General features: G+C 38.3%; 1 protein-coding gene across 1 annotated transcript in view; it reads right to left on the bottom strand.

Moving 5' to 3' along the window:
- Nucleotides 1-8,317: 8,317 nt before the first annotated feature.
- The window catches only part of WDR72 (WD repeat domain 72), a 108,979-nt gene continuing 90,620 nt past the window's right edge, over nt 8,318-26,676 (bottom strand). Inside the window, exons 19-20 of the mRNA XM_050309687.1 lie at nt 14,992-15,090; nt 8,318-9,189 (exon numbers count right to left, since the gene is read on the bottom strand). Of these exons, the coding sequence (XP_050165644.1) occupies nt 9,134-9,189; nt 14,992-15,090 (155 nt within the window). The 3' untranslated portion in view covers nt 8,318-9,133. The remainder of the gene's footprint in view (nt 9,190-14,991; nt 15,091-26,676) is intronic.

Genomic DNA, 26,676 nt, shown 5'->3' with positions numbered 1-26,676 from the left:
AGCTGTGCTCTAACAGATCAAATGGTCTTTATAGTAGTGGAAAATAATCCTGCCCCAGCAATTCTCTCAACTGACTAACACCTAAATATAAAGACCCTCACATTTCCCCTTCCTCTTCTACTTCCCAAGTCTCTCCTCTCAGATTTCTGTCTTCCAGTTGGGATATCTCATTAACCTGCAGTCTCTATCCCTGCCTCATTATCTTCTCCTCAACATCTGAGAGAGGCAGAAGCCAGGCTGTATTAACCCACTGATTGCTGCTGACCGAGTGATGCCCCTGAGCCCTTTTGGAAGCAGCTTTGGCTGAGTAAAACCTGCTGGAGGATGTGGTCTGGAACTGAATACCGGGTAAATAAATAGCAGTATTCTACTGTGGAGACTGAATTTGTTAAAACCTTGGCAAAACCTCCATGGAAGGGAGCTGAGTGTGTCTGTAAGGAAGGCGAGCAAGTTTCCCTCCTACTCCCAATGTCTTAGTACAGAAGGTGTAAAAACACTAAAATGTACAGAGCTACCTCATCCCCTTTCTGCTCACCAGCAAGGGCACTTTCCTGGCTAATCCAGAAAAATTACCCCCAGAAAAAGGCTAAACGCTTAAGAAAACCTAATGTTGCTGGGCCATACCCTATTCAAAAATACCCCGTGTGAGCTCAGTGCAGGAGGTACTGTACCCAACACCTGCAGGATTATAGTTATGACTATATGTATCCCACAGAAATTCCCAGAAATTCCCAGTCTTCCTAGTGTATTGACTTTTACATCTATACCTTCAGAGCACTGTTCAGAATTAACATAAAAGACCAGAGTGCAGCTTAGAGGTCAGTGTGATAATAATTTGGTCATGCTGGTATATTTACTCTAGCTAATAGAGTTTATTTCTTCTTATTTTCCTCTATTACTGCTTTTATCTTGTTCTCTCCCTGTGGAAGTTTAACCACTGGTTATCATAAGAGGAAGAAAAAACTTAAAATTCTGGAAAAGTGTGATAGATTTTCCCCACACAGGAGACAAAAACCAAACAGCCAAACAGCAGAAACAGAGATAAGCATCTACAGATTTAGGCACTCAAAAAAGTGGAGTAACAGGGGGTGTTATGTGCTCCATAGGCTATGCAAAACGTTAATACCAGTAATATCTGCTTAAAGGACTTAAATAGGAGAAGTTATTCTTAAATAAAAAATCTAGAGTGAAACCTGTGAAGTATTCATGCAGTCAGAGATGTGGCTTAAGATATGAGGAAAGAGATTTCTAACATCTCCTACAAAAAAACGTATAAAGCTAAAGGTTTACCCAACAATATCATCAATTCTCCTCATGTACAGAGTTAGTACAGGAGAAACCAAAAGCATGGAATGTCTTTCAAATACCAACTTTTCTCAAGTGACATAATATTCTTTAGTATTTATCAGAAAGAACATGTATGCATAGTAAGACACGTGTTTGTCATATGATAGATGGTAGATCTGCCTAACTCTTCCCAGAGACTTCTTTATGGAAACCACTGAAGAACCTCTGTAATTTAATCAGTAGCCACTGCAACTGGCTGACTGCCTGTTAATTGCTTGGACAATACCCAAATTGTCAGACCAAAAGACCACCCAGTGATTCATTGGGCTGTCACTTCGTATAACTAAAGCAACAAATATAAGGAAGAGTGCCTGGAATGAGTCTTCACTTGTGATGTGTTCTCTGATATTTTCTCAGTATCCAATCCATTATCATTGTTCATCACCGTCTTTAAAAGCTTGAAATGTTATTGCTGCAAATCTCAAGTTCCTAAGGAGCAGCTGTAGCCCAAGGTGCTTCTGCAAAAGTATCTCTGAGGAAAGCCATGTTTGTAAGTTCTCAGAGTTCTGTATCATATTACTCAGGTGATTTTGCTGCTTCAGCCTGAAAAGTTTGGGCATGGATAATAAAAATCTACCAATACCTTTATTATGCAATTTTGGTTGGGTATTTTACTTACAGAATGCCAGGACCATCCACACAACCTTTATATATCCTTACAAAACTTCTGTGACGAAGAGCCTTGCAAGTATTTCCATTTCACAGACAAAATGCTAACACAGAGATAGTTATTTTAAGTTTCCAGGAGCTTTTGAAAAATATTTTCTTTATAGGTCATGAATAATCAGCACTAACATGAACTCTAAATTTAAATGCATGTTTGGTTGCAAGGCACAGAACTCTTCCATAATTACACTGAGTGTATTACCAATGAGATAGAGTAAAGGTGCAAAGATATTTTTTATTAAGCAGTGGTATAATTTTGAAAAAGCCAGGAAAAAAAGGTGGATTTGGGAGACCTTGAAGCAGCTTTCTAACAAATATTTGCTCACTGGAATGGAATCTAAGACTGATTTAATGGATGCTATTTGATGGAAGTGAGAAGTAAAACCCATCAAATCTCCACGACGTACCCTATAAGCAGATAAAATACGTTTGTGCTTGGCATGCCTTAATCTGGAAGGCATTTAAGAAGGGAAGTGCTTTTCCCATTACCAATGTCATACTCAACAATGTGTAGGAGAGACAAAGTCTATCCATCCCAGTGCTTGGACACAACACAAACCCTGTTGCTGTCCTTTTCTCATCACTGTTGAATCTGCTTTCACTGCTACAAATTCTATCAGCCAAGAAGCCATACTTTCCCTTTGGAAGTCCTTAACCTGAAGCAGCAGTTAAGGAGAAGGAATGTTGTCACTCCAGGATAAGTGTCATGACATCTGTAATGTGGTTTTGGTCATAGCCCCAATAGGCATTAGGAGCCTGTTTGGTCACAGACCATGCACTGAGTGCAGCTTGGAGCTGTGATAAACCCTCCAGTGTGGAATCTGTTCTCTTCAGATCATCTGCCTGATTAGTGACTGGATGATACACTGGGCCAAGGGTTTCTGCTTCACACCACATAGCAAGGGTATCAGACAAATACTGGTTCCTGTTTCTCTCCCAGCTTCTGCAGAGGGCTAGAACAGAGGAATAGGGAATATAAAGGAATAGGAGGAATAGAGGAATGGAGAGCTGTCCAAATCTGCACCTGTGGCAGTTGGATGAGGAGGGTTTAAGTGCTACAGTTTGCCCACTTTCCCTGTTCCCTCAGCTGATTCCTTACTCAGTGTAGATTAAACCTCCACCAAATGTATCCTCAAATAGGATCCTACGGAATGAGAAATGCTGTCCATCAGATATTTAATCTCCCTCCTATTTCAGCTGCTACTGGTTAAAAGCATTGAGGGAGCTAGTGCTCAAACAGTATTTTCTAGTTCAAGGCACTACCATCATTATGCTTTTCTGTGCTAGTTTTTCCCTCTGTGCACAGTCACATGTGTAACACCTGCTTTTATCTCTGAGGGCCTGGAGATGATCCCACAAAATCTCCCTGAGGTTTCAGCTGATGCTGCAGAGACTAAGGCTGCTGAACAGTTTTGATTTTGGGTCTCAGTTCTGTGGTTTCCCTTTCAAAATCTTTCTCAGCTTCTTAGCCAAAGTAAATGTCAGTGCAGACAATTCCACACTATGGCAAGGTAAAGATATTTGCACCTTCAAAATGTTTTTTTCCAGGATAATTCATGACCTTTTCTATAAAGCACTGTTATTAGTAGAGTCCATAGTACAAAATTCTACACTACCTTTCTCTGTCCTTCCCCTTTGTATCGTCGACAAGGATGCCCCGAGTCAACACTTTCCTGCCCAAGCACCTGCTGGCTGCTTCTCATTCTGCAAGGAATTACACATGGGGGCTGTCTTTGCAAATCTTTACAATTCTGAACTTTTGGAAACATCCTGTGTGTCTTGCAAACTAGTGCAATAAAAAGAACACCAGCAATTTAATTTCTGGAAGAAAAAAAAAAGATTAAAATATAAAAAAGCCCAAATAGTGGCAACTGTATCAATACAGACAGATATAACATTCTCTTTTAAACACTTGTACTATGACATTAAAAGCTTCTTTAGAGGTACACATTACTAAACTGATATCTATCTTTAAAGTAATCATGCTTTCAGGTCATTCTCGGCAATAATATTCTTTAACATGGCTTTTAAATAAACTCCAGAAAAAGCTGGAGTGAATTTCAAGGCTTGAGTGCTGCTGCCATCTACATGGCAGGAAGACTATAAACCAAAACAAACAACAAAAATATGTATGTTACGTTTCCTGGGCAGAGCTGTAAGTCTGCAGCTCAGGGTGATTACAGAAAATAAAGTTCTGAAATGGAAGTTCTTATGAACCTGAGTTTTTTTATGGAAAATTCATAATGATTTAGGGTACAAATTCCCCAGGTCCTTATTATCAAAAAGATTACTCATAATTTAGATAAAAATTGACAATAAATAAGGAAAATATTACTATTTTACTAGTGTTGGATATTGTTAATATTTTTCTAATGAGTATTATGCTTTAAGATGCTAAAAAACCCCAAAAAACCAAACAAAAAACCCCAAAACCAGCCAACCAAAAAACCGAACAAAAAACCCCAAACCCAACCAACCAAAAAAACAAACAAAAAACCCCAAACCCAACCAACCAAACAAACGAACAAAAAACCAGAAAAAAATCTCCCAGTTGCTGTAAAACCAGAGGGAGTAATGGACTTAATGAAACAACATATACTACTTACTCTGGTGATGCTATTTTTCACAACTGCCTTATAAAGAATATTGCAGAGGAAGAAAAACAGTTTTTATTGCTATATTTGCAAGACAGAATGTAAATTCAGTTTGCAAAATGTTGTATTTTCAAGTTAGGTCTTCTAGAAAGAACTACATGAAAGGAAAAGGATAAATGAAAGATAAATTTGTACTGTGTAAGAATTTTTGTCAAATGCACAGTTCGTTCTTAAAAACTCTGCAGATGTTTGCTAAGTTTCATATTTTTCAATAGTGTTTAGCAGCTCTCACTGCTTCACCTTAAAACCTTTGTTCAACTTTACTTACCCACCATGCCCTGTCCAGGACACTCAGATTCCTCAGAAGACACGGAATGGAGTCTTGATGTGACGTGCACAGCTCTTGGACACACTTGAGACCTTCCAGCAGCTGTCATTCAGGAGAGAAACTTCCCATGGACCCCAGTGAGACAATCTTGGGTTATTGTGTGAATTTTACCTTGCATCCAGTTTCACAATTACTTCCTTAAAAACAAGAGTGATGAATTTTCACTTTGGGGATCCATGAATTCAAAGAGTAACTCAAATGCTAACAATAATGCTAAGAGCTTTGCCAGGCAGCACAGACTGAGTATCCCATGAGGAAGGAAAAAGGGGAAGACCAGCCCTTGAAATTCCCCTGCATCCCTTCCTCAGGCAAGAAGAATGGCCTGCAAAGTTCCAGCAGAAATATCCATCACGAGAAGCAGGACATTGTCTTCCCGGGTCCCGATCAGGAATGTGCATCAGCACTGGCACAAGGACTATGGAGCTGTGCTGGAGTTTGCTGCCCCAGTCTGCCTTCAGAGAACACGCTCTTCCCAAAGGAGCAAAATACTGGAGAGAGAGGTAATGCTGCTGATTGAACCTGTCCCATTCTTTTCTGAATTTTCAGCACTTCAGCTCAGTCAGACTTGCAAAATCCTTTCCCTTGCTAGATTGCTGGTGTTGTCTTGTAGCCCTGATGCACAGTGGTTTTGTTAAAGTGTGTCTTTCTTTTAAAGGAGCACAGAATCTCACATATATATTTCAAGTCCCATGCCAATTTGCTCAGAACATCTTTCATTGGATTGGGGAAGGGCATTACTCAATAAAATACAACCCATAAATGGAAGCAGTTTATTACAATGATCAAATTTAAAATATGGAAATAGCACAAGAGATTTCAAGATATAATGTTTGGATTTGGAACCATAAATTAACTGTTACAATTTTAGGGAGGAATCTAAGTCAATGACCATTTAGCAAGTATGAATTATTTGGAAAACTCAAAATTCCTCAAATAAAAGAGATGTCAATGAGTTTTGACTTGAGCTAATAGTAAACCAGTAAGTGCCATTTGATTTTATTTTTTTTAAGAATACAATGAATTATGCACATAATGGAAAAAAAATCCCTGTAGGATTTGAAAGCTGAAAACCTATGTTCCAGAAAGACCCCTGTACACAGCACCCTAAACCTCCAATTTCATGCTGATGTGTGTGGACTGTCCCGTATTTCCACTCTGGATTGCCTGTTCCTCCTCTGCTCTTTGCACTGAGACCAGCGCTTGTCTTGCCACAGCCTGGTCACACAAGCACTAGTGCAAAGGAGGAGATGGAGAAGGATGTGGCTGGAGCAGGGACAAATTCCCCTGTGAAACCAGAGCTTGAGTCATTGGACCCCATGACTTCTGGATGGAAAAAACCCAATCTAACCCAAAAACCACACTCCTTAAGCAGTTTAGGTATTCATGAATTTTTTACCCCATGTCTAAAATTTATACAACTACTCTAAAATATTAGCATATTACTCCTCTTGGCAGGATTCCTTCAGTGTAACACAATAGAAAAATATATTCCTAATTACCTTGCAACCTCGTTATAAAATCAATCTCCACAAGAATGAATGCAGCGGTACATCAGACCACACGAGTATAGAAATGTTCCTTCAGTTCAGCTTAGAAACTATTGCAGCAGGTTCATATCTGGTTTTGTATTCAGCTCCAAAATTGTCACTTTGATGCAAAAAGATTTGTCTAAGTGAGAGCTCATCGTGAGCACATATTATAAAGTTGGTTGTTTGAAAGACATCCAGAAGACTTGGAAATATATTTGCTTTACTGGGAAATAAATGTACCTAATAAAAAAAGTTCCTGCCTTACCTTACTCATAGTGCAATTGTAATTAGCACAAAGCACGCATAAGCATGTGCCAAACACCAATCACCTCCCTACAAGCCATTCCAGAGGGCTGGCTTTATTGGCAGGCTGCTGATGTGCACTGCTTTGCAGAATTAAAGACAAGCAATCAAATATTGTGTTGCACAAATGTAATTGCTACTACAGCAATCCTGGGTGTTATGGACAATGCCAATTCCTTGAGCTATGAGACCTCTTTGAACATGGTCGCTTTCAAACTATCTACTGAAAGAGTTTTAAAAAGATTTGTTGCCTTGGCACTAAGAGCAGAGCTGGCCCAAGTGAGCAGATGCTGCTGCAGAGCAGTGATTCTTGTTGTGAAGGGACTTTTCAGTGCCAATGGAAGATCTGCTGCAACAAACTGGATGTGGCTGTTTACACGGACGTGGAGCAAAGGAGAGAGTCAGGCCCGTCCTTTGTCATTTGTTTTACTGTCTGCAAAGTTCTTGTAGGGCTGTAAGTTCCTATAGATATATTTACAATTTCATTTTTCCCTTCTAGTTGTTTGCAACTCTGATTTAGGCATAAAAGTTAAGAGGAGGAGAAATGTTAGCTGACGACATATTCTGCTCTCAGTTGTGTTGTACAAGCATCAACACATCAATGATATTATTCCACACATCCATCACAAGACGTGGAAGAATGAAGCCATAGCACTCGACGTTCTGTTTAGTCACCATAATTCAAATACAACCTCATATGAACAAAAGATACATTTTACAGAGGAAAATGCCTTCTAAGAATAAGCAAAATTTTTTCTGAAAAATACCAAATGTGTGAAAACCATTGACTTTTCTGTTAAAAGTTGCCATTTTCTACACGGTATTTACTGTATCCCGGGCAGATGGAGCTCGTTAGCCCTTAAAGGCAATCCATCTACGTCCTGAGGACCTCGCTGCCACTGTCCAAGCTTGCTTGGCCCCGGCAGATGAACCTTAGGATTAAAGGGTGGGCTCAGTTCCGCGCACACTGTGTCTCACCTAAAAAATCCAATGCGCAGGCTGGAAGGTGTAAAGACCTTCCCCGGATCTTCGCTCGCGAAGACTGGCCATTATTTACTGTATAAGAAAAATAGTGTTAAATATCTTTATCTTCCCTGGATTGCAGCCAATTTTAATGACAAATTCTTGTCAACTCAGAAGGAAGCAGAAGGAAGACAGTTTCATGTCTTTATCAAGTTGAACCAAATTCAGGCCATAGTGTGGCAACAGAAGCCTGGTTTTAGCACTTCCACAGCTGTGACCTTTGCACACAAGGAATAAAGAGATTCATTACCAGAGAATATTCCACACAGAAGAAATCTCCACTCTCATAGTTAAGGCAACTTATGGTTAAAGTGACAGCTAGAAAGGGTAACATCAGACCAGAATTTCCACCATAAAGTACAGATCCAGAAAGTCACATCCTCAAGTCCCTTTGACTCCATTAACTCTCCAACTACTGCTAACACAGAAAGTGAACTTGCTGCTCTGAATGGCCATTATTTGTCAAACAGCCGAAATCCCCCAGAACGTGAGGTGATAAATGAATCTAATCAGCTGCACATATTCTACAAACATAATGATATTTTTTTTTAAGAAGAAAAAAAAAATTAAAGCTGCTTTTCCCAGTGAGCACAAATAGATGTTCAGTGAAGTGTATCATTTTAAAACAGGACTCCAGTGGGCTTCTTCAACTTCATATCGGTACTACATTTCTACAGATGATGGTGATGGCAGTGTTTGTATTAACAGAAAAATTTACATCCTAGGCATGACCAGATTTGTTATCTATTTCCCATCCTCTCCTGAGCACAGAACGTTCTTTGTATTTTAGTTATTTCTAAATATTCCACGTTTCATTCAAAATGTGCATTTTCCTTTACACACAAGCAAATTTTATAACTATTTGAGATCCATTTGGTTTTGCTCAGTGCTAAAATGCTATTAGTAATAAAAGTCAGAAGCAAGAAGAGAGAGAAGGGTTTAAATTTGATGTATGTAAAACAATACTAAAATTGATGCAACTGTTTAATGGTCAATCAAAGTTGTAAGATTTGGGATCACTGCCTAAATAAATGACTAACATCTAAAAATGAAGAGTTGATATTTTCTATGTCAAAACTATCTAGATGTAGCCAAATACATGGAAATCTATTAGTGAGGGAAGTGCGAATTGAAGCCAATAAATCTTATGGAAGGTATTTCTTCTGAAAATGAATTGTTAACAGTATACCATAATAAATACAAGAAGCCATTTCATGTCCATGCCACATATGTCCTGTTTCTTGGCTGTCATTGTGCATCTTCCTTTAGGCAAACAGGTTTCTCTAACACACCTTACAGGAGCACACTTTAGATATCCAGGGATGTGGCTTCGTGTCATCTGGAAAAGAAATGAATTCATCCGGCTTAGCAATTTTACAATTTGAATGAATAGCAAAGACTTTTTACTAAAATGTAAGTTATTTTACAACCTTTTCATAGAGTAGCACACCCTACGATTTTTGTAATGGAATAAAAACTCTCAGCACCCTCATGCTAGTGTTAAAAAAGATCTACCTCCAGAGGACTGATAACATTATAACAGGAAGCAATATGGGACCCAAAACAGCTCAAGAGAATGTATGGCATTCCTCAAAACTCTTCTCCTGAACAGTCTTCTGCTTCTTCCTTTTTTAATTTAAAGGAAAACACTCCAGTGGATTGACAGAAAGAGAATTTCTGCTGTGAAGTAATAGGGTGGTTATGTATTTTTTGGTAAATACAATTGTCAAATTAGATGTATTTTCTTTCAGCAGAAATAATCCTATAATGGCTGTAAACAGAAGCAGTAAGAAGTTCTGTTCATAAGGCATTATATTTTAATCCTGTCAGGGCTTTTTAGAATTCCACAGAAAAGCACTCTCAACTGTCAGTTTTAAACCTTTATGACTTCTTATTTGCTGTATGGCAAAATTTACAACCTGAATTTTAAATATTGCTTGCATTAGAAACTGCTCAAACACATGCCACACCTTTCATCAGTACATGAACATTGAGAAAGCACACACTACTTTTCCCAGTCTACATTTTTCTAAATTTTTCTAAAATTCCCAGTCTAAATTTTTCCTATTATCTATATCTTTCCATCAGTGTCATAGGAACAGAGATACACATTTTCTTAGTGTCTATCATGCAGTCTTCTAGTTTTACAGTTTGATTTATTAATAAAAAACCCCAAATCTAAAAGAAAACAAAAAAACCCCAAACCAACCCAAAACCCGTGAGTCATATTCTAGTAATCCAGAATACTGATGGGATGTGACACTACATCTACTGCAGTGAAATTATCATGAATTCAAACGTGTCTACATTGGAAATTCCAGAATTTCTCTCTGGAATAATTCCTAGGAACCAACATTTTATACACAGTCCCTGAGTACACTGGGCTCCCAGTGGCTGTGACCAGTGGGCTTTCCCTGCATTGCAGCCTCTTCCTGCTCCAGCCTCCCATTCCCAAGGCAGTCCTCATTTACTGCCACCTGCTTTTCATAAGGATGCAAACACAGAAAAAGAAAACCGTGCTTTTTTAGAGTGTTTTGTACTTGGAAACTTGAATATTTGCTTTTATATTCTGCCTGGTTCTGATAACAGCCACAGAGGTGACACAGTGCTGATTTAAATAACACTCTTCAGTGGATGGAACTTGGAGCTGGTAAGTGATTATTCGATAATTATAACTTGCCTGATAACAACACAGTCACACTTTTAGTGCTGTATTTTTAGGCACACTGTGGCTAATAAGAATCTGCTGTTCTTCATACATTTTCATTTCTATTTGCTGCAGTTCTGCCTCTCACAGATTGGGTTTCAGGGAAACTCAGAGATCCTACTCATCTCTATGCCAAGGTCTATCCAGGAAAAGCAATTAAGCAAGACTGCGAAAACTGCTCAGATTTTCCTTCTTATATGTTATGCTCCCAGAATTACATTCTGTCCTGAAAAGTGAAAAATTGAAGAGGGAAAAATTTAATATGTGCAATGTTTCTGGAATGAAGGGACCAGCTGACTCCAGCAGAGACTGCGTGGCTGCTGAAGGCCAGAAGCACATGGGGGTTTTACCATTTGGTTTCTATCCGAAAGATAGAAAACGCTCTGTACTTTCCATCTACAGCTTCCCATTCAATCTTCCATTAGGGAGGGTCATTTGCCCCCTATTACCAAGTGAACTAATTCACTTGGTAATATTTCCTACTCTTTCCTACTCCTTGCCTATTTCCTGCTCTACTGCAAAAATCTCTGACGGGGGAAATAAAGGGGAAGGGGCGTCTGTGTCTGCATTGTTTTATGCAACTTCAACTCAAATCCATTTCGCTTTTTCAGAAGAGCTGCACTTGCAGAATCCTCATTAGTGGGACTGCACCACATATGAAAGGTAAGACACCTAAAGTTGAGTCTAGTCCTGCTACAACCCTCTTAGATTATTACTGACAAAATTCAGAGCATTTTTAATCCCCTTAAAACCCATCTCAAGCAACTCCCTTTGGACAAGATGATCTGCCTCTGGAGGTGTAAGCCTTCCACCATTGTTTGTACAAGAAAACTCAGGTGAATAGCTCAGACCTAAAAGTCTCTTATACATCCAGATACTGTCACTTTCAGCCTCTTTCTCCGTTTCCTTAAATGAGGAACATTTGCCTGATAAAAGAGTAAACTGCTGGGAATATTTATTTATATAAAGAAGCACTCTAAGGAACAGTGAATTCTTTATGGGGGGTTCATATGATTAAAAGTCAAGTTCTACAAAAAGCTGTTGTAATTCTTATCTGATTATTATGTTCAAGGCCAGAGCAGAAACAAGTTTGAAAAGCCAAGGCTCTGCATGTCAAACAGAAGTATTCCTCAGCATGTGGGGGAAAATGGCAATGCTAAACCTACTATTAGGCATCTGGGAGAGAAGCCCAGCATCTCCTCTGAGATACAACAGGCACGAGCCACTATCACAGATAATGGCAGCCTGTAGGCACATGAGGGGAGCAACTAAAATCCATTTCACTTAGACAAGAAACTGTGGTCTGATATTTACCTGTGTCCATCACATGTGAAAAGTGTTTACTGTGAATTATCCAAGAGAAAAGTGCAGGTTGAGGGTTTCATTACCTATCTGAGAGTAGTTCAGATCACACACACTGAACACAAGAAATCACAGGCAAATCTTAGGTTGGTGTCTTGGGTAGTCAAATGGATTCCTGCTATTCATCTGAGTATATGCCTTTTCTACAATTGCTGGAGGCCCACATCCAGGGCAGTGAGAACATGTGAAGACACACAGAAAAAGTGAAAGTAAAACAGAGTAAGTTTTATGTGATTTCAGAAAATAAAGATCACTTTGAAAATAAAGCTCAGTCTAATGTCAAGGGTAGAGACTGCACCTTTCACCACTGAAAACCACAATGCACAGGCAGAAGCGTAATGGCTGCTCTACAGCTTTCCTGATTCTGGTAGAAGTTGTAGTAAAGAACCCTTTCTAGGAATGGTTGGAATTCCTTGCAGGTATACTGTCATATTTTCACCTTTTCCTCAACAAAAGGGATAATAAAATAAATATATTTCTTAACATCCCTTCTGCACCTGTGACAACATCTTGTAAGTGAAGTACAAGAGACTCTGAAAAACACATATATAAATTTATTAATAGAAACTTATAAATTAAGTTTTTAAGTCTGTCCAGACTTTGAATATGGGGAAGAGAGATTCTAAAGTCACAGGTTTCACCAAACCGAATGCTGACCTCCCAGGCATTCTCAGGTTCCATGATTCGAAGTCAAAGCACCTGAGAAAATCATAGCCAACTGAATGTCATATTATTGTTTCAATGTTTGCTACTAAAAGTAAATGTTAAGCTTTAAGTAAATGTATTGTGTTACCAAATCTTTCCTTTCAAACAAGCACTTCTGTCAGAAGTGTCTTAATTTCTTATCACAGAATTTCATCCGCACAAGGAGCAATAAATAATTCATGTTCCTGGCTCTTTGTTGTGTGTCCCTGAACTGCACAGAGCTGGAAGGCTGACAGCTGTGTCAGGACAAGCACCAAAGATCTGACATGACAAGTGACTAACAAGTTTCTTTCAGTCTATAGTGAAAGAAGACAATGGCATAAAGTGCAAAAACGAAATCCTGAAACAAAATGAAACTGTTTCTTTCTCTTTACCTAAGTGTTTGCTATGAGCTTATTTCCGACCCATAACCTCTGGTCATTTTATAGTACTGCCCAACCCCCTTTACTCCTCACATTCGCCTGGCCATTTACGCCTGTCCACGGATCAATATGAGCAATTCTTGGAGAAATACGATGTCTCCATGACAACCAAGCCACAAATTCTCAGTGGAAAGCAGTGAGACCAGTAGTGAAATCTCCTGAGGTTTTCAGACCTATAAGACAAGATGTCTTAAAATGCAGGAATGGACAGAAACAAAAGCCAGAGTAATTCATTGTTTATTACTAGTTTAATGATGTCAGATGGACCGATTGGAACTCAGTTTTTAAGTTTAGATGCTTTATCAACATGTATTTTTGCCAGTCAATATTCACCTCCTGACAGGCTTTTATTCTTTCCATTACTTCATATAGATATGCAGGATTGGATATACAAGTTTCCATCCAAACGGGTACACTTGGCCAAACAGAACCAATTTTAAGTTAAAATTAATGTTATCTTTAAGGTACATTAATTGTCCCCTGAACACTTTTGTGCCACTTTGCCTTAACACTTTCGCACTTCAGAACTGATCAAATCTTGAACAATCTGCATTTTGGCCCATAATTATTGCTGAAGGGACTAGAGACAGTTTCTGAAGGAGGTGCTATACACCACAGATCGTTGGAGGCAAACTTGGCTCCTTCCTGAGTAGATTATCTGTTTCTTTCCAGATCTCATGCTGGTTTCTGCTGGACAACATTGAGTCCGAGTCTATGTGGCTTTAAAATGAATAGAGATTTACAATTCATTGGTTTCAATTATTGTAACATATACTGGTGTTCATTTCTGTGGAAGAGATGAAAAGGGAATGCAGTTCAAATCAGGTATATGACAGCAGTTGAACTCCCAAGGAATCTTGGAAGAGTGGACTGTGCTGAAATATAATCCCCCAGACATGGGTCCTATCTGGGTTCTGAGATGACTTAGGGGACCTGACATGGATTTCAGACTGCACCCTTTGACTGAAAATTAAATCTCAGCAGTGTTCCTTGGGGAAGGATCAGGGGACTGTTGGCAGCTGCCCCCTGTCAGCACAGGCTGCAAGATTTGGAAATCTCTTAACTAAGCTGACAGGCCGCAGAGACGATGAATCAAAAATATGATACACGGATCAGCACACAAAGATGCAGCAGGGTACAGAGAAACCAGATAAAGCAGGGAAGGAAAATACCAAGTGAAGAAAGATGTTTAACTCTTTCACTAATGAGGACTAGGTACAGGTTATGTGTATGGTATATGTGGGTCAAGCTCACAGTTTTGCTTAAAAGATCTTAGTATTTAGTCGCACAGAATGTTTTTAATCAGCTGTGACTCGATACAATTTATATTTAATTGTTTCCTTTTGGGATTCATTTAATAAATTTCGTAGATGTTCCATAACGAGAAAGATAATGAAACTACATGAAGATAAATCTTTCGGTCACCAAAAAGGATGCACTTTATGGATGTTCCTGTATTTAGCTGAATCAATGTTAAGAGTCATTAAAATGAAATAATGATTGTGAGCTGATTTAAAGGAAAGAATCAAGCTATTTAATGCCACCAATTTGCTTTCCTCCAGAGATACAGCATTTGACTGTCCACGGCTACATTCAGCTGCAGTATATACAGTACTTCTAATTTTTCATAATCTCACGCTACCTTCAAAGGGTCAGACACCGTATATATATTAAGTAAGCAGCATAGTCCAAAAGTAATTATAATGAACTAGTAGTGTCAGCTTTCTTTTTGGTCATAAAGCCTTTATCCTTTCTAAGACCTGAATTCCTGATGAAAGAGGAAAGGATAACAGCTCCACACTGTGACCCCTGGAGGTGACCATTAATTTGACATTGCAGCTGCTAAAAAGGAAGCAGCGTTACAATGTGCTTTTTTTTTACAGACCCAAAAGCTGTGTCAGATTTATCACTTGATACTTGGTGACCGCCTTTAAATGCCTCTCACCTGGACTCTCAGACTCTTCCAAGACACATCTGTCAGGCGTATCCTCCACATCTTGGAAGTTTGCCGAGTTGGAGCTCTTGCCATGCTTCAGCACACTGACTGCAGCAATAAAGAATAAAAACACAGGGAGAGAGAAATGTAATGTATGCAGAAACCAACACTTCCTGATTTTCTGCAGAGAATGCAATGCTGAAGACAGACATAATTTGTAAACACAAATAATAGATTGAAAAAAAAAAAAACCAACCAGAAACTCAAACTACTTATATGCAACCTATAGGGCAGTTGAAAAATCTATAGACAAGAATTCATGCAGGGTGAGGTTTGAAGCATCAGCTCAAATGAGATTCCTTTGAAGTAGAAAACCAGCCTTTTTTTTCTTCTAGAATCCTAAAATAATAAAGTAATTTAGAAGTCATAAAAAAATGCTTGTCTGTTTCACCAAAGAAGCCAGCAAACAACAGAAAAGATCAATTAGGTGGTTTTGTAATTACTGAAGTCATTCACCAGGGAGAGCAATGGTGTTTGTTTTAAGATGAAAATATGTTGAATGCAACAAGCTGGAATGTGTAAGGAAATTAGTGATAATTCCAAAGTGCAGTAAAAACCAGACTGAGTTATGGTTTAGAGATTACCAAATTTAATCATATGTTCCTCTAATTGCTAAAACCATTTTCATTTCAGAGCAGAAAAAATATTTTCAGGGAAACAATTATTTGTCTATATATGACTTTTTAATTCACTTGGCTTTTGAACAAATCCCACATAGTTTTTCTGAGCAGAAGAGACGTATTTCCCTTGTCAGTGTCCATTTCCCAATCTTCTGCTTCATATCTCTGTATGGAGCCACAAATGCAGCTTAAAGATGAAGTACAATTATTAAACAATATATTATAGAATATCAAAGTAAAGACTAGATCCCAGATTTTCTGTCCCATTAGATGATCTTATTTCCCAGGACAAGAACAGTGACTAGAAAACACTGTAGTTTTTTCTAATATCTAGAAAACTAAGCAGGGTTCCAAGCTTCCATGTGGAAGTTTGGATATTAATGTGGGACACCATATTGCAATATTGCAATACCAGTGTACTTTTGTCCTCTTTTCAAAACAGGAATTTTCTTCCCTTCTAAATTTTGATGATTTTTTTTTTTTAACCAAACGGATATTTGCTGAAGGATCACATAATTTAAACATCTATTTAAATTTTCCAAAATTATGAGTGAATCAACAAGGCCTCAGGGCATCCTGCAGACATGAGGGCTCAAAAGACACATATTCCACTCCCGTGCACTGAGCTTTCCATGGGTTTGCAGCTATTGATCCCAGGTCACCAAAAGGTTCCATCATTCTTGACTCCTGCATCTACACAGAGCCTGTTTGAAGCACTCAAGGCTTCAATACAATTGTGGAATTAGATCCTTGAAAATGTAATATTAAAGCATAAAAAATAATGAAGTTTATTACAGTGACACCATGCATTTCATAAAAGCCAGTAAATTTTGCTTAAAAGGTCTGCCTTGCATAGCAACTAATCAGCACAAAAAACCCTGCCCAGGTAAAGCAGGAAGTGTTCACATGATAATCTGCATGAAGTGAGTTGACACTGAACAACAATTACAATAACAACAAGTGTTCTTTGTGCACGCATGAAAACACTGTGATATGTACAGGAAGAAATGTCTTCAAAGATATCTGTGCTTTTCTCTGATTTTCACAACACTGAAATAATTTTCAAATACACTAACTGAAGGTCAAGATTGCCACTTCAATAAAGACAAACTGGGATATACAAGTATACATATTATATTTTAAAAAAAAATTTTGTGTCAAATTTATTAGAACATGCTTTTTCTAAAATAGTTCTTTTAAAAGTCAGAACTACTCTGAAGTAGAGCAATAGGAAAATTTCCAAAAGAGTATCTTGTGATAAAAGAGAAAAAACAAAAAGTACAGCTCTCTCTGCAGAGAAAACAAAAAATCACAAGAGCTGTCTGTTTCGGTCACATAGCAGTGATCAAAAATTCAGAATCATCTTTTCAAAACTGTGTATTTTTACCCAATAAAGAACTCATAGTGAACCAGGGAGGGGAGATCCTTACCCAGCACTAGCACCAGTCCCAGGCAGGATCTGGCACTGCAGTTGCTCTCAAATGGCACTGGGACAAACCTGTTCAAGTGCTCTCCCCTGCCCAGACCATGTCAGCATAAGTCATATAATTTAAACTAAGCTGGTGGATATTACAACCAAGCAGCTCTGAGCAGTGTTTTTAGGGAAGGTATCAGATTCAGCTGAGAAGCAACTCAGAGCACAATGAATAAAACACAGCTAAAAGCAGGTCCATACACACAGATGCATCAGGAGGAAGGTGGGAAGAGAACACGAAAGAAACCAAGGCAGGACAGAAACCAAGACAGTACAGCAAGATCCTTGGACAAAGTCAGGAGGATTTCCAGTTGATATATCTGAGTAGAGATTGGAGAGATTTGGGGAAATCTGGGAGAGGATGAAGTCATTAAAAGCCAAGAAAGACAAAAATGAGGAAAAAGGGATGACAGATCACAGGCAGAGCTGATACAGCTGGAAGATGCCAGAAACACGAAACACTCACAGTAACAGCTGGAGTCAGGGAGTCATTAGGAACAGTTTAAAAGGAGTGGAAAGCATGGATGGAAAGGGTTTTCATGGGGACAGAGAGGAAGACTCTATATAGAACTTGTGTAAAAACTGTCAAGAGAACTTGTGTAAAAGCTCTCAGAGAAGGCAGTTCAGCTGGTGCAAGTGAAGGGAGGGAAGTACATGTTTCATAAAACTAGGAGACAGGCCAGGACAGACTTGGATCAAGTCACTAATGCAAGCAAGGGATCCATCTCAGCCCTGCCACTTAGAAATGCTCATACCTCTCTAGACAAAACTCAGGCAAATAAACTTCACAAGACCCTGGTTTATGAAGTTACATAATGAGTGTATGCAGTGAGCAAGAAAGGGACCAAGGCAGAGACCTTCAGATCTTTTTTTTTATAACATCACGTTATATGCTCAATTTGAAAAGGAAGGTTTCTTAAAAATATCATAAAAGAACAAAGGGAATTGAAAAGTTAAAAATAAGGAAAGTACAGTCTGGCCTAAATAAAGAGTGAAAGTAATAAATGGCATTATGTAATCAAGACAAAATACAAAAAAAGAATCTCAACACTAACACCTACTTCACTGCCTGTTCCCTCAGGGGAATAGGATTTTATGTATAAATACCAATAGGAGAAATATTGTTCTGAATTGCTTATACCAAGGATGTGGATGTAATTTAAGTTATTTAAACATAAACAGTGTGATCTTTATTCAGAAGATACTCTGTCCTACTTTGGGTTTAAATGGACCTTAAAATTACTTTTGCTTCCCTTTGGAAGCTAATCTCTGCAGCCAAAGTGACATAAATGGACTATAAATGAGCCCCAAATCTACAAGTCAGAGGAAAAGTCAAGAAACAACCATTTCTGATATTATAACGGCAATAACATATTTTTCTATTCAGTGCAATGTCATTTCAATTATTAGTCAGTAGAGATTACGTTTGTTAGCATGAAAGTAAGGTAAAAGGACATATTTCATTGAGGCAAATGACCTTGAACTTAGCATATAAAGATGACATAAATCTTCATTGTACAGGATCAATCTAGAGAATTGTGGTATTTTTTTCTGATGCATCTCATTAAGGTCTTAGGACTTGATTACTGAACTCGATACCCATTCTCTTAGAGTATTGAAACAGAAAAGGTCATTATCATAGGCATGGAATTTAGAGTAGTAAACGAATGTCATTTATGCATCTAGTTTGAAAATATTTCAAACAGCTTCACAAAATAAAACCAAATTATTTCCAGAAAGATAGCACAGACTGAGTGGTGATCAGCCTTTAAACAACAGTCTTTGTGTGAACAAACTGTTGAATGATAAGCTGCTCTTTGTGAATACAGATTAATCACTAAATACAGCCACAACTCATCACTGTTGTTTATTGCTACACGTTCAGTTGAAACTCTGAAAAGCCTTGTTCCACTCTGGAAATACCACACACTAAAGCCTAAATAACCTGCCCTGCATGCTTATTTTCAGAGGGCAGACACACTGGAGAAAGAAGTTTGCATAACACAGGTGAATAAACAAGTTAGCATTTTCTGACAAGAGGCCTGTCTTATTGATAAGGTGGATTAGTGACTTAAAGACAGTCAAAAAACCCCAAAAACTTATTTGTCATTCAAAACAGAAGTAGATAAGGTTAAAAAAAATATTTTTCATTCAAAAATATTAGGTAAGATAGGTTATAGGTGATAAATGTTTTTAAGGTCCAATATGGAACACAAAGGAACCTGAGCCTACATAAAAGATGCATGAAAACAAAGCTGTAAAGGGAAGCAAAATGCTAGTATTCTTTATTTTTGTAAGTGGATAAAACAATTGTGCTGCAATGTCAGTTTTGAGCTGTATGGCCTCTATAGGCACTCACCATATTATACCTAAGAAGCTTGATGGAACAATAAATGTCCTGAGTATTATTTTAAAAGCACATTTCATAGATATCATAAAAATATAATGAAAAGCATAAGAACAGCTGTATTTGCTGAGACTAAAAAACATCACTCTAAGAGTCCAACAACCGTAAGATTATACTTCAGCAGAAATTTCTCCTGAAGCCCAATTTAAAACTCAGGGAATTCCAAACAATTTCTTTCCTCCTCCTGTAATAACTCACAGTAGTTTTCTGTTCCACAAACTTCTCCAGTTTTCCCTTAAACACGTGGAATTTTTGCAGCCTTAACATCCTACACCCTAACTCACTTTAACCTGGCAAGCTCCAGAGTTTTACCACATAGGAATGCATTCCCTTTTATTTGTCTGCTCAGTCCCTCTTGGCTTACTGTGAGATTTATTTTAAGGCACAGATACAATCCCTGCACACTCTCCCCATGATCCTTGTGACTGAGGTCCTTTGTTTCATCTCTTTTCCATACTAAGGGTCACTATCCTACTTAGCTTTACCCACGTATTTTGATGCCCCCCTAAAAGGGTGATATTATTTCACTAATATTGCAAGAAATGCAGAACACATTCTGGGGTGGCAAGAGGAATATTAGCAGCACTCCCCACAGCGAGAGAGACACAGGAAAAGCGGACACTGAGGTGACACCAGTCAGATCACCCCTCCTGCCACTGTGGTGGGTGACACTCCCCACCCAGCAGGTCCCAGCAGGAAGGTGTCAGGCTGGCTGGGGACGTGCCCCTGATGGCACCACTGCTGAGGACAGCACAAGGAATCCTTCCCAGGTTTTACAGGTGACACTCCCTGGTATGAGATTGCCCAGAGCCTGGTACAGTGCTTGTCTTTGTTGCCACACAACACAAGTGCTGTTGACACCTGCTCAGCTTGCCATCCAGATTCTTTCCTGAGAAACTGTTACCTTGCTCTTTCTTCCCCATCCTGCCCCTTTGCAGAAGATTAATCCTACCTCAGTCTAGATCCTTGTTTTCATCCTTATTGAACTGAACCCTATTTTTTTCCAGACCATTTCTCAGGCCATATAAACCAGTAATTCATCTCACTGACAGAAGACATCAGTTGCTGGCCATTTCATAATTTTTAGTGTCGTTTAAAAAAAATCCTGCACTGATATATGTAGTTGTCATTTAATTGAGAATGGCTGGTTGTTATCTTCTGATGATTAAATATCACACAGGCCCAGTTTTCATTACATTTTAATTTCAAAAAGAAAGATTAAGAAATTAACCTGGAGAAACACATTATTATTCTGAAGTGAATGCTGCAGCATATGGAAGTTGGAACTGTCCTTGAAATAAGCCAGTACAGAACCAGTCAAACTGGAAGATACTGTATTTTAAATCCATTACAGTGAATACAGAAGTAGGGCCTAATATCACACAGAAGAGCTCAGTTTGCAGAACTACCAACCCACATGCCTGGGGAAGCCCGAGCTGGCTCTTGCCCTCTGAAGTCACATGCAAACAAAGCTCTACCACTCACTGAGGGAATTCATACTAAAGAACATTTTGCCTCCTGTACATGTGAAAGGTTTTGATATATCAAAAAAACCCACCAAACCAAACCAAACATTCGCACCCTGAAAGTCCATTTTCCTCTCTCCTTATATCTGTGAGGACAGCATTCCTCCAGACAGAAAAACTGAAATTTTCAGTGATTCTTTTCCCAATATACCTTGAAGTTTTATTCACCCAGAGGGACTACCCTACTTCTCTCAACTAAAATATAATGGCACGTAACAAATTATGCTCTCAAAGGACATCCCATTTTTGTTTCATTAGTGCAATGAAACATTCACTCAATTTTAAAGCAGTTGTGTTGATCGTACTTGTGATTTATACCAGATTCTGTCCATGTATTCTGTGTAGTATATATTATAAAACACCTAAGTAGTTAAATTTGTCTCAGTGGGTCCTGCTGCAAGGAATAAAATACTTTCCCATAAAATCCCACACAGCATTTACTGTATAGCTCTGAAGTATAAGCTTCTGCAGAACTTAGGAGGATTTAAAAAGGGAAAATGCAACCCCAAACTGTCTTAATTCTTCTATTGTTATACATTGTTTCCTCTCTGGCTAGAAAGCCTAATTTTCTCTTTTCCAGTTCCCTAAATGTGGTGTATTGTGTCTTTTAATCAAACATGATGTAAGACTGAATTATTTGATCAACATTATTTATCTCTCTCTCATTTTCTTTTTCAACCAGTAACTGGGAGACAATAGGAAAACAAAAACGTTACAGAATTAGTAAATAAGGCCAATTTTCAAATCTGTTGGTTACTAGATAATTAGTATCTTTTTTTAATTAAAGTATATAACATCTCCTCACCTGTCCAATTTTCTAAAAACATCATAGAATCACAGAATATGCTGAGTTGAAAGAGACTTATAAGGATCATCAAGTCTAACTCCTGGCCCTGCACAGGACAACTCCAAGAGTCACTCCATGTGCCTGAGAGTATTATCCAAACACTTCTTGGGCTCTGTCAGCTTTGGTGCTGTGACCACCCTGGGGAGCCTGTTCCAGTGCCCAACCACCCCTCTGGGGGGAGATATTTTTTCTAAAAAAATGTAACAAAACTCCCCCCTGTTTCTGTACATTGAACAAGTGGTGTGGGACAGCACACACTGCAGATGGGATTGCCCATCAGTGTATCAGCAGCACCTACAAAACCAACAAACAAAGAAAGAAACGCTTCCTATTTTTAAAAATCACATTATTGACAGTAATGATATTATTTTCAGGATAGTAGATTGATTTGATATTCAGGTGTAAAATCATTAATCAGGAAATTTTCAGAGAATTCTGGTTCAGTCCCTTTCTACAGAGAAATTATGGCTGTAGATTGTCTCCATTTGCTTTTTAAACCAAAATGAAACAAAAGAGTGCAGCACAGCTATTGCACTGACACATCCCTGTGCATAATGTGTTATGGTTGCATACTCTCCCCATCTCTTGATCAAAGCTGTCCAAATAGCTTAATCCATGGGGAAAAACTATATACAGAACCTCTATATTAACCTCTTCTGGCCAGATTATTGTTATTCTTTTGCATTATGGCCTTGAAGATGTATTACTGATAGGGAGGGAAAGCCAACTGCAGCACAGCATGACTCTGCTGAATGGCTGCTGTAGGAAAGTGGAAGTACTTATTTCCAAGATATTTCTGCGATGCTCCCTACTGTTAAAATGTTATCTGACTTTAAAAGATTTTCAGTTCAATTGTAAGCAATAAGTAAACTCAAGCAGTACAATACCGTACAGTGGAGAGTTTCACTAGCTGCTCAAACAGGCATTATTCCAAGAAACTAATGTTGTATAGGACTGCTTCCTGGTGGCTGAGACCTCTGATTGGCAAAAGACAGTGGACTTTTCATTCAGCAAGCTAGTTACCCATGGATGTGGCTCAAGGCTGACACACAGATTGACTGGTTCACACTAATTTACTTCACACAGATTCCATTTATCTCCTAGAAGATCCCCTGGCAGCAGCTTATAATGGCATATCCTAGGATGCCTGCCTGCATGAGTTTTTAAAGCGGCAGAGCTTGATGAATCTAAGTCCAGAAAACAGTTCACAGATTGAGGACTAGGTGCAATCAAAAAACATCAAGTAGCACAGCTGGGACTTGCTAGCTTGCTTGACTGGTTTGAGCAGCTGAGCATTAACTACGCTTGCTTTCCTGCTGGCAGCCCTGTGTCACTAGGACAAATCGGAGCACCACCCGACACAGGAGGAGAAAAAAGGAAAGAAAAAGGAGAAAGAAAAGAGAAAAAGAAAGGAAAAAAGGAAAAGAAAGGAAAAAGAAGAAAAGAAAAGAAAAGAAAAGAAAAGAAAAGAAAAGAAAAGAAAAGAAAAGAAAAGAAAAGAAAAGAAAAGAAAAGAAGAAAAGAAAGAAAAGAAAAAAAGAAAAAAGAAAAGAAAAGAAAGAGGAAAGACTGAGGAGAGCAGATTACTGCATTGTATGGGTACTATTAACAGATGCAGGAATAACTCATTAGAACATTTAATCTCTATGAAACTCAGGGATTATTAAAGTACATGATGCACTGGTTAGCAAGTTTTGAGGATAGGAATATGGAAAATTTTCTTTTGGTCATGGTAACCATTCCTAGGAAAAAGACCTGAATAAAACTATAGACATTGTCATTTCTTTCCTGTAGAAAATAAAATTATAGTCAATCTAGTAATTAATGTACAATGAAAAATAACTATCAATATAGTTGATTATTCATTATAACAATGTGAACTGCATGTCAATGCATTGCCTTCCCTCCATAGAGAACAACAGACTTCAATATGTGCAAGTTTATAAATTACATTTTTAAAGGACTGAAAATAAAAGGGACTGAAAATACAGGCTGACACTATAGCTCTCCAAATTCAGATCGACAGCGACTGTTCTTTAAAGTACTTTTCAGAAAGGAAGCAAAAATTATTATTATTAGGGAAAAACAGCCAGCAAATGTATTGTGAGAGATCCAAAGCACATTTAGTACTTAGGAGGTTAAAGACTCAGCTGTAGTGCTAGTTGATGAAAAAGTAGGATTAAGGCTTTAGTATGAGTCTTGACATGATCATGTTGTCTGCCTGCTGTCTTAAGCTTTGAAAAACAGCTGGGATCATCTTCTTATAAGCTCCAACTCAAAGATGTTTAAGCAGTTCCAAATCCAATTAAACAGAGGTAAATATAAGGAAAGGCCCTACTGAGCCAAATCATCTTATTTTTTTAATGAAAAACAGCATAATTGCAGGTTACACAACTCCTTAATCTCACTTTAAACCTAACAGGCTGCTGCCTTACAGTGCACATGGCAAGTCCAGTTAACCCAAGCATTCTGTATTGGTGTGCTTAATTTTTGATCATTATCCTTTATTATGTTACTTGTAATCCTAAAAGCCTATGATTGTGTCCAGATATTTGGCAAGGATTGTACCTGGATATACAGGGATTCCTCTTCTAAGAGTAATGGATTAATTGGATAGTGCTGTATGACCAGTAGATGGCTTGCAGTGAAACTGCTGTGCAGTTTTTAATTTGTGAAGTCCACTTCCTTCTCCTTCTGTGTCTGTCCTTGAAACAAATTGCCATTTTGAACATTACCAGTGCTGATGGAATAACTTATCTAATCTTACCACAAACATGATATAACAGTATAACACTGTCATACAGAGTGGGCTGCTGACTAAAATTCTCTTCATAAAAATGAATAGAATATATGGAAATCTTGTTTTTCAGAGGGAATTGCATATTCAATTTAAAAGTGGCTACCTTATCAACATGACCCAATCATAGCATTATTACTTAGAGGTTTAAAGCATTTACGCCATTTGTTTTCCATGGAGTCAAAAGATTTTGGAGGTGACCATATTGTGCCAAGGTATGTATTTTTTACATTATTACACTTAATACCCTCAAAGCAAAAAAAACCCACGTACATAATCCTTCTACTTTGTCCTATAAATATGCACAAGGACATTCTCCAAGGATGTAAAGGCAAAATCTCATCAGGGACTACTTCAAATACAGGCTCCTCATGTCGGTAAGAGCAAGAAGGAAATTTAAATGATCAGGAGTGAACTGTTTGCAGGAGCTGTGTTACATTATGCATGATCCCTGGCTGCACAGGATTTAATTAATGATTTCCAGTTACATGGTTAAGATTTGTAGAAAACTGGTGTTCAGGGCAACAAACCAGCACCTCACAATATCATTTTGTACTTTTTCCCAAACACCAATTATTAGGGGCTCTTTTTTTTTTTTTTTTCAGTTGGAAATCAGTTTTGTAGACATGGACAACGACTCTAGGCTGTGTTACAGAAGCATGAGTTCAGATTAATTTCAAGGCAGTTATTCTCTCGATGCAACTGAGGAGAAAATCTGGACTGCTATTCTGTGAATTAATGAGCAATATTTGTTGCTGTGTATAAGAATCAGAAAGGTGCATTGTTAGACTGAAGAATGATACATAATTATATTGGTAATGAATGTGGACCACCTGCTCCAGCTACAAAACAGACACAGTTTTGGGAAAACGACTCTTCCCTTTAAGCACCACTGGATATACCTCCAGAAAACGAATGTGGCACTCCCTCAAATGAGTAGATAAGCAAGGAGCTGTGAAGTACTTTAAGGGTAAAAGATGAGCCCTGTCAAATACTGCACCTTCCCTCCACCTACACTCAACCTTATTCTTCCAGCCATCAGCAAGACGTATCTGTAAGTGGACAAAAGAGCCTGGACCCTCCACTTTGAGACAGGTAATAAACAGGCAAGACAGATACAATAGGCACTTCCAAGAAGATGGACATCTGAGGAGCTGACTGACAACTGCCTCAGTGCTCCAGAGACCGTGTGAACCCATGTCTGTGAGGAAGTAAAAAGCATGATTCCAAAAAGTGCAGATAATCTGCTGTTGACAGGTGAGACACTGTACAAGCTCATGTTCTTACTGGATTTAGGGACCACAGGGGGATAAAGAGCCAAGGAGTAACACGAGTGTGAGCTCTTCCACGGGCTCTTTGATGCATTCAAGTGTTACGTGTGAGCATGAGGCAGAAACAATCCAGATGGAGAAGTGGTAGGATATTTTAAAATGTCAAATTCATTGTACTTTGCTTCAATAAGGTTAGTCAAATGTAAGTCTGCAATCAGTTTTGGTATTGCCCATTTTTAGGTTCTTTTTCACTTTATTCAAGTGTTTCTTTCAAGTATCAGCCTTTTTTGGTTGTTGACCTTTTATTCCTCAAGAAGAGGAATTTGCTTATAGCAATAATTGCATGCTGTCACTTTGCAATTAGTGCACTATGATCTGGGACTTTGGGGAAAGAAACACACAAGGTACCATAAGATTTACCACAAAATTATAAAGGCTGGTGAAACAACATTACATTCACTGGCTGTATTACCACAGTGGCCAAGTCACTGATAAGAATTTGATTCTTCATTAATTTATGATCATTAGTTTCTTGTTAGTTCTGAATAAAAATATTTCTATTGCTTTTTGCAATACACGTAGTCAAAAGTATCTGGAATACCTTTATTTAGGTGTTCTGAAATCTACCTGTACTAAAGTGTTGTTTATTTGTGCACATCTATATTCCAATTTACACATAGAAAAGGTAGGCA

Source organism: Myiozetetes cayanensis, unplaced genomic scaffold (genome assembly GCF_022539395.1).
Source record: "Myiozetetes cayanensis isolate MyiCay16 unplaced genomic scaffold, myiCay2020 scf14, whole genome shotgun sequence".
NCBI classification, from domain to species: Eukaryota; Metazoa; Chordata; class Aves; order Passeriformes; family Tyrannidae; genus Myiozetetes; species Myiozetetes cayanensis.
This window is presented reverse-complemented; position numbering and strand designations above follow the sequence as displayed.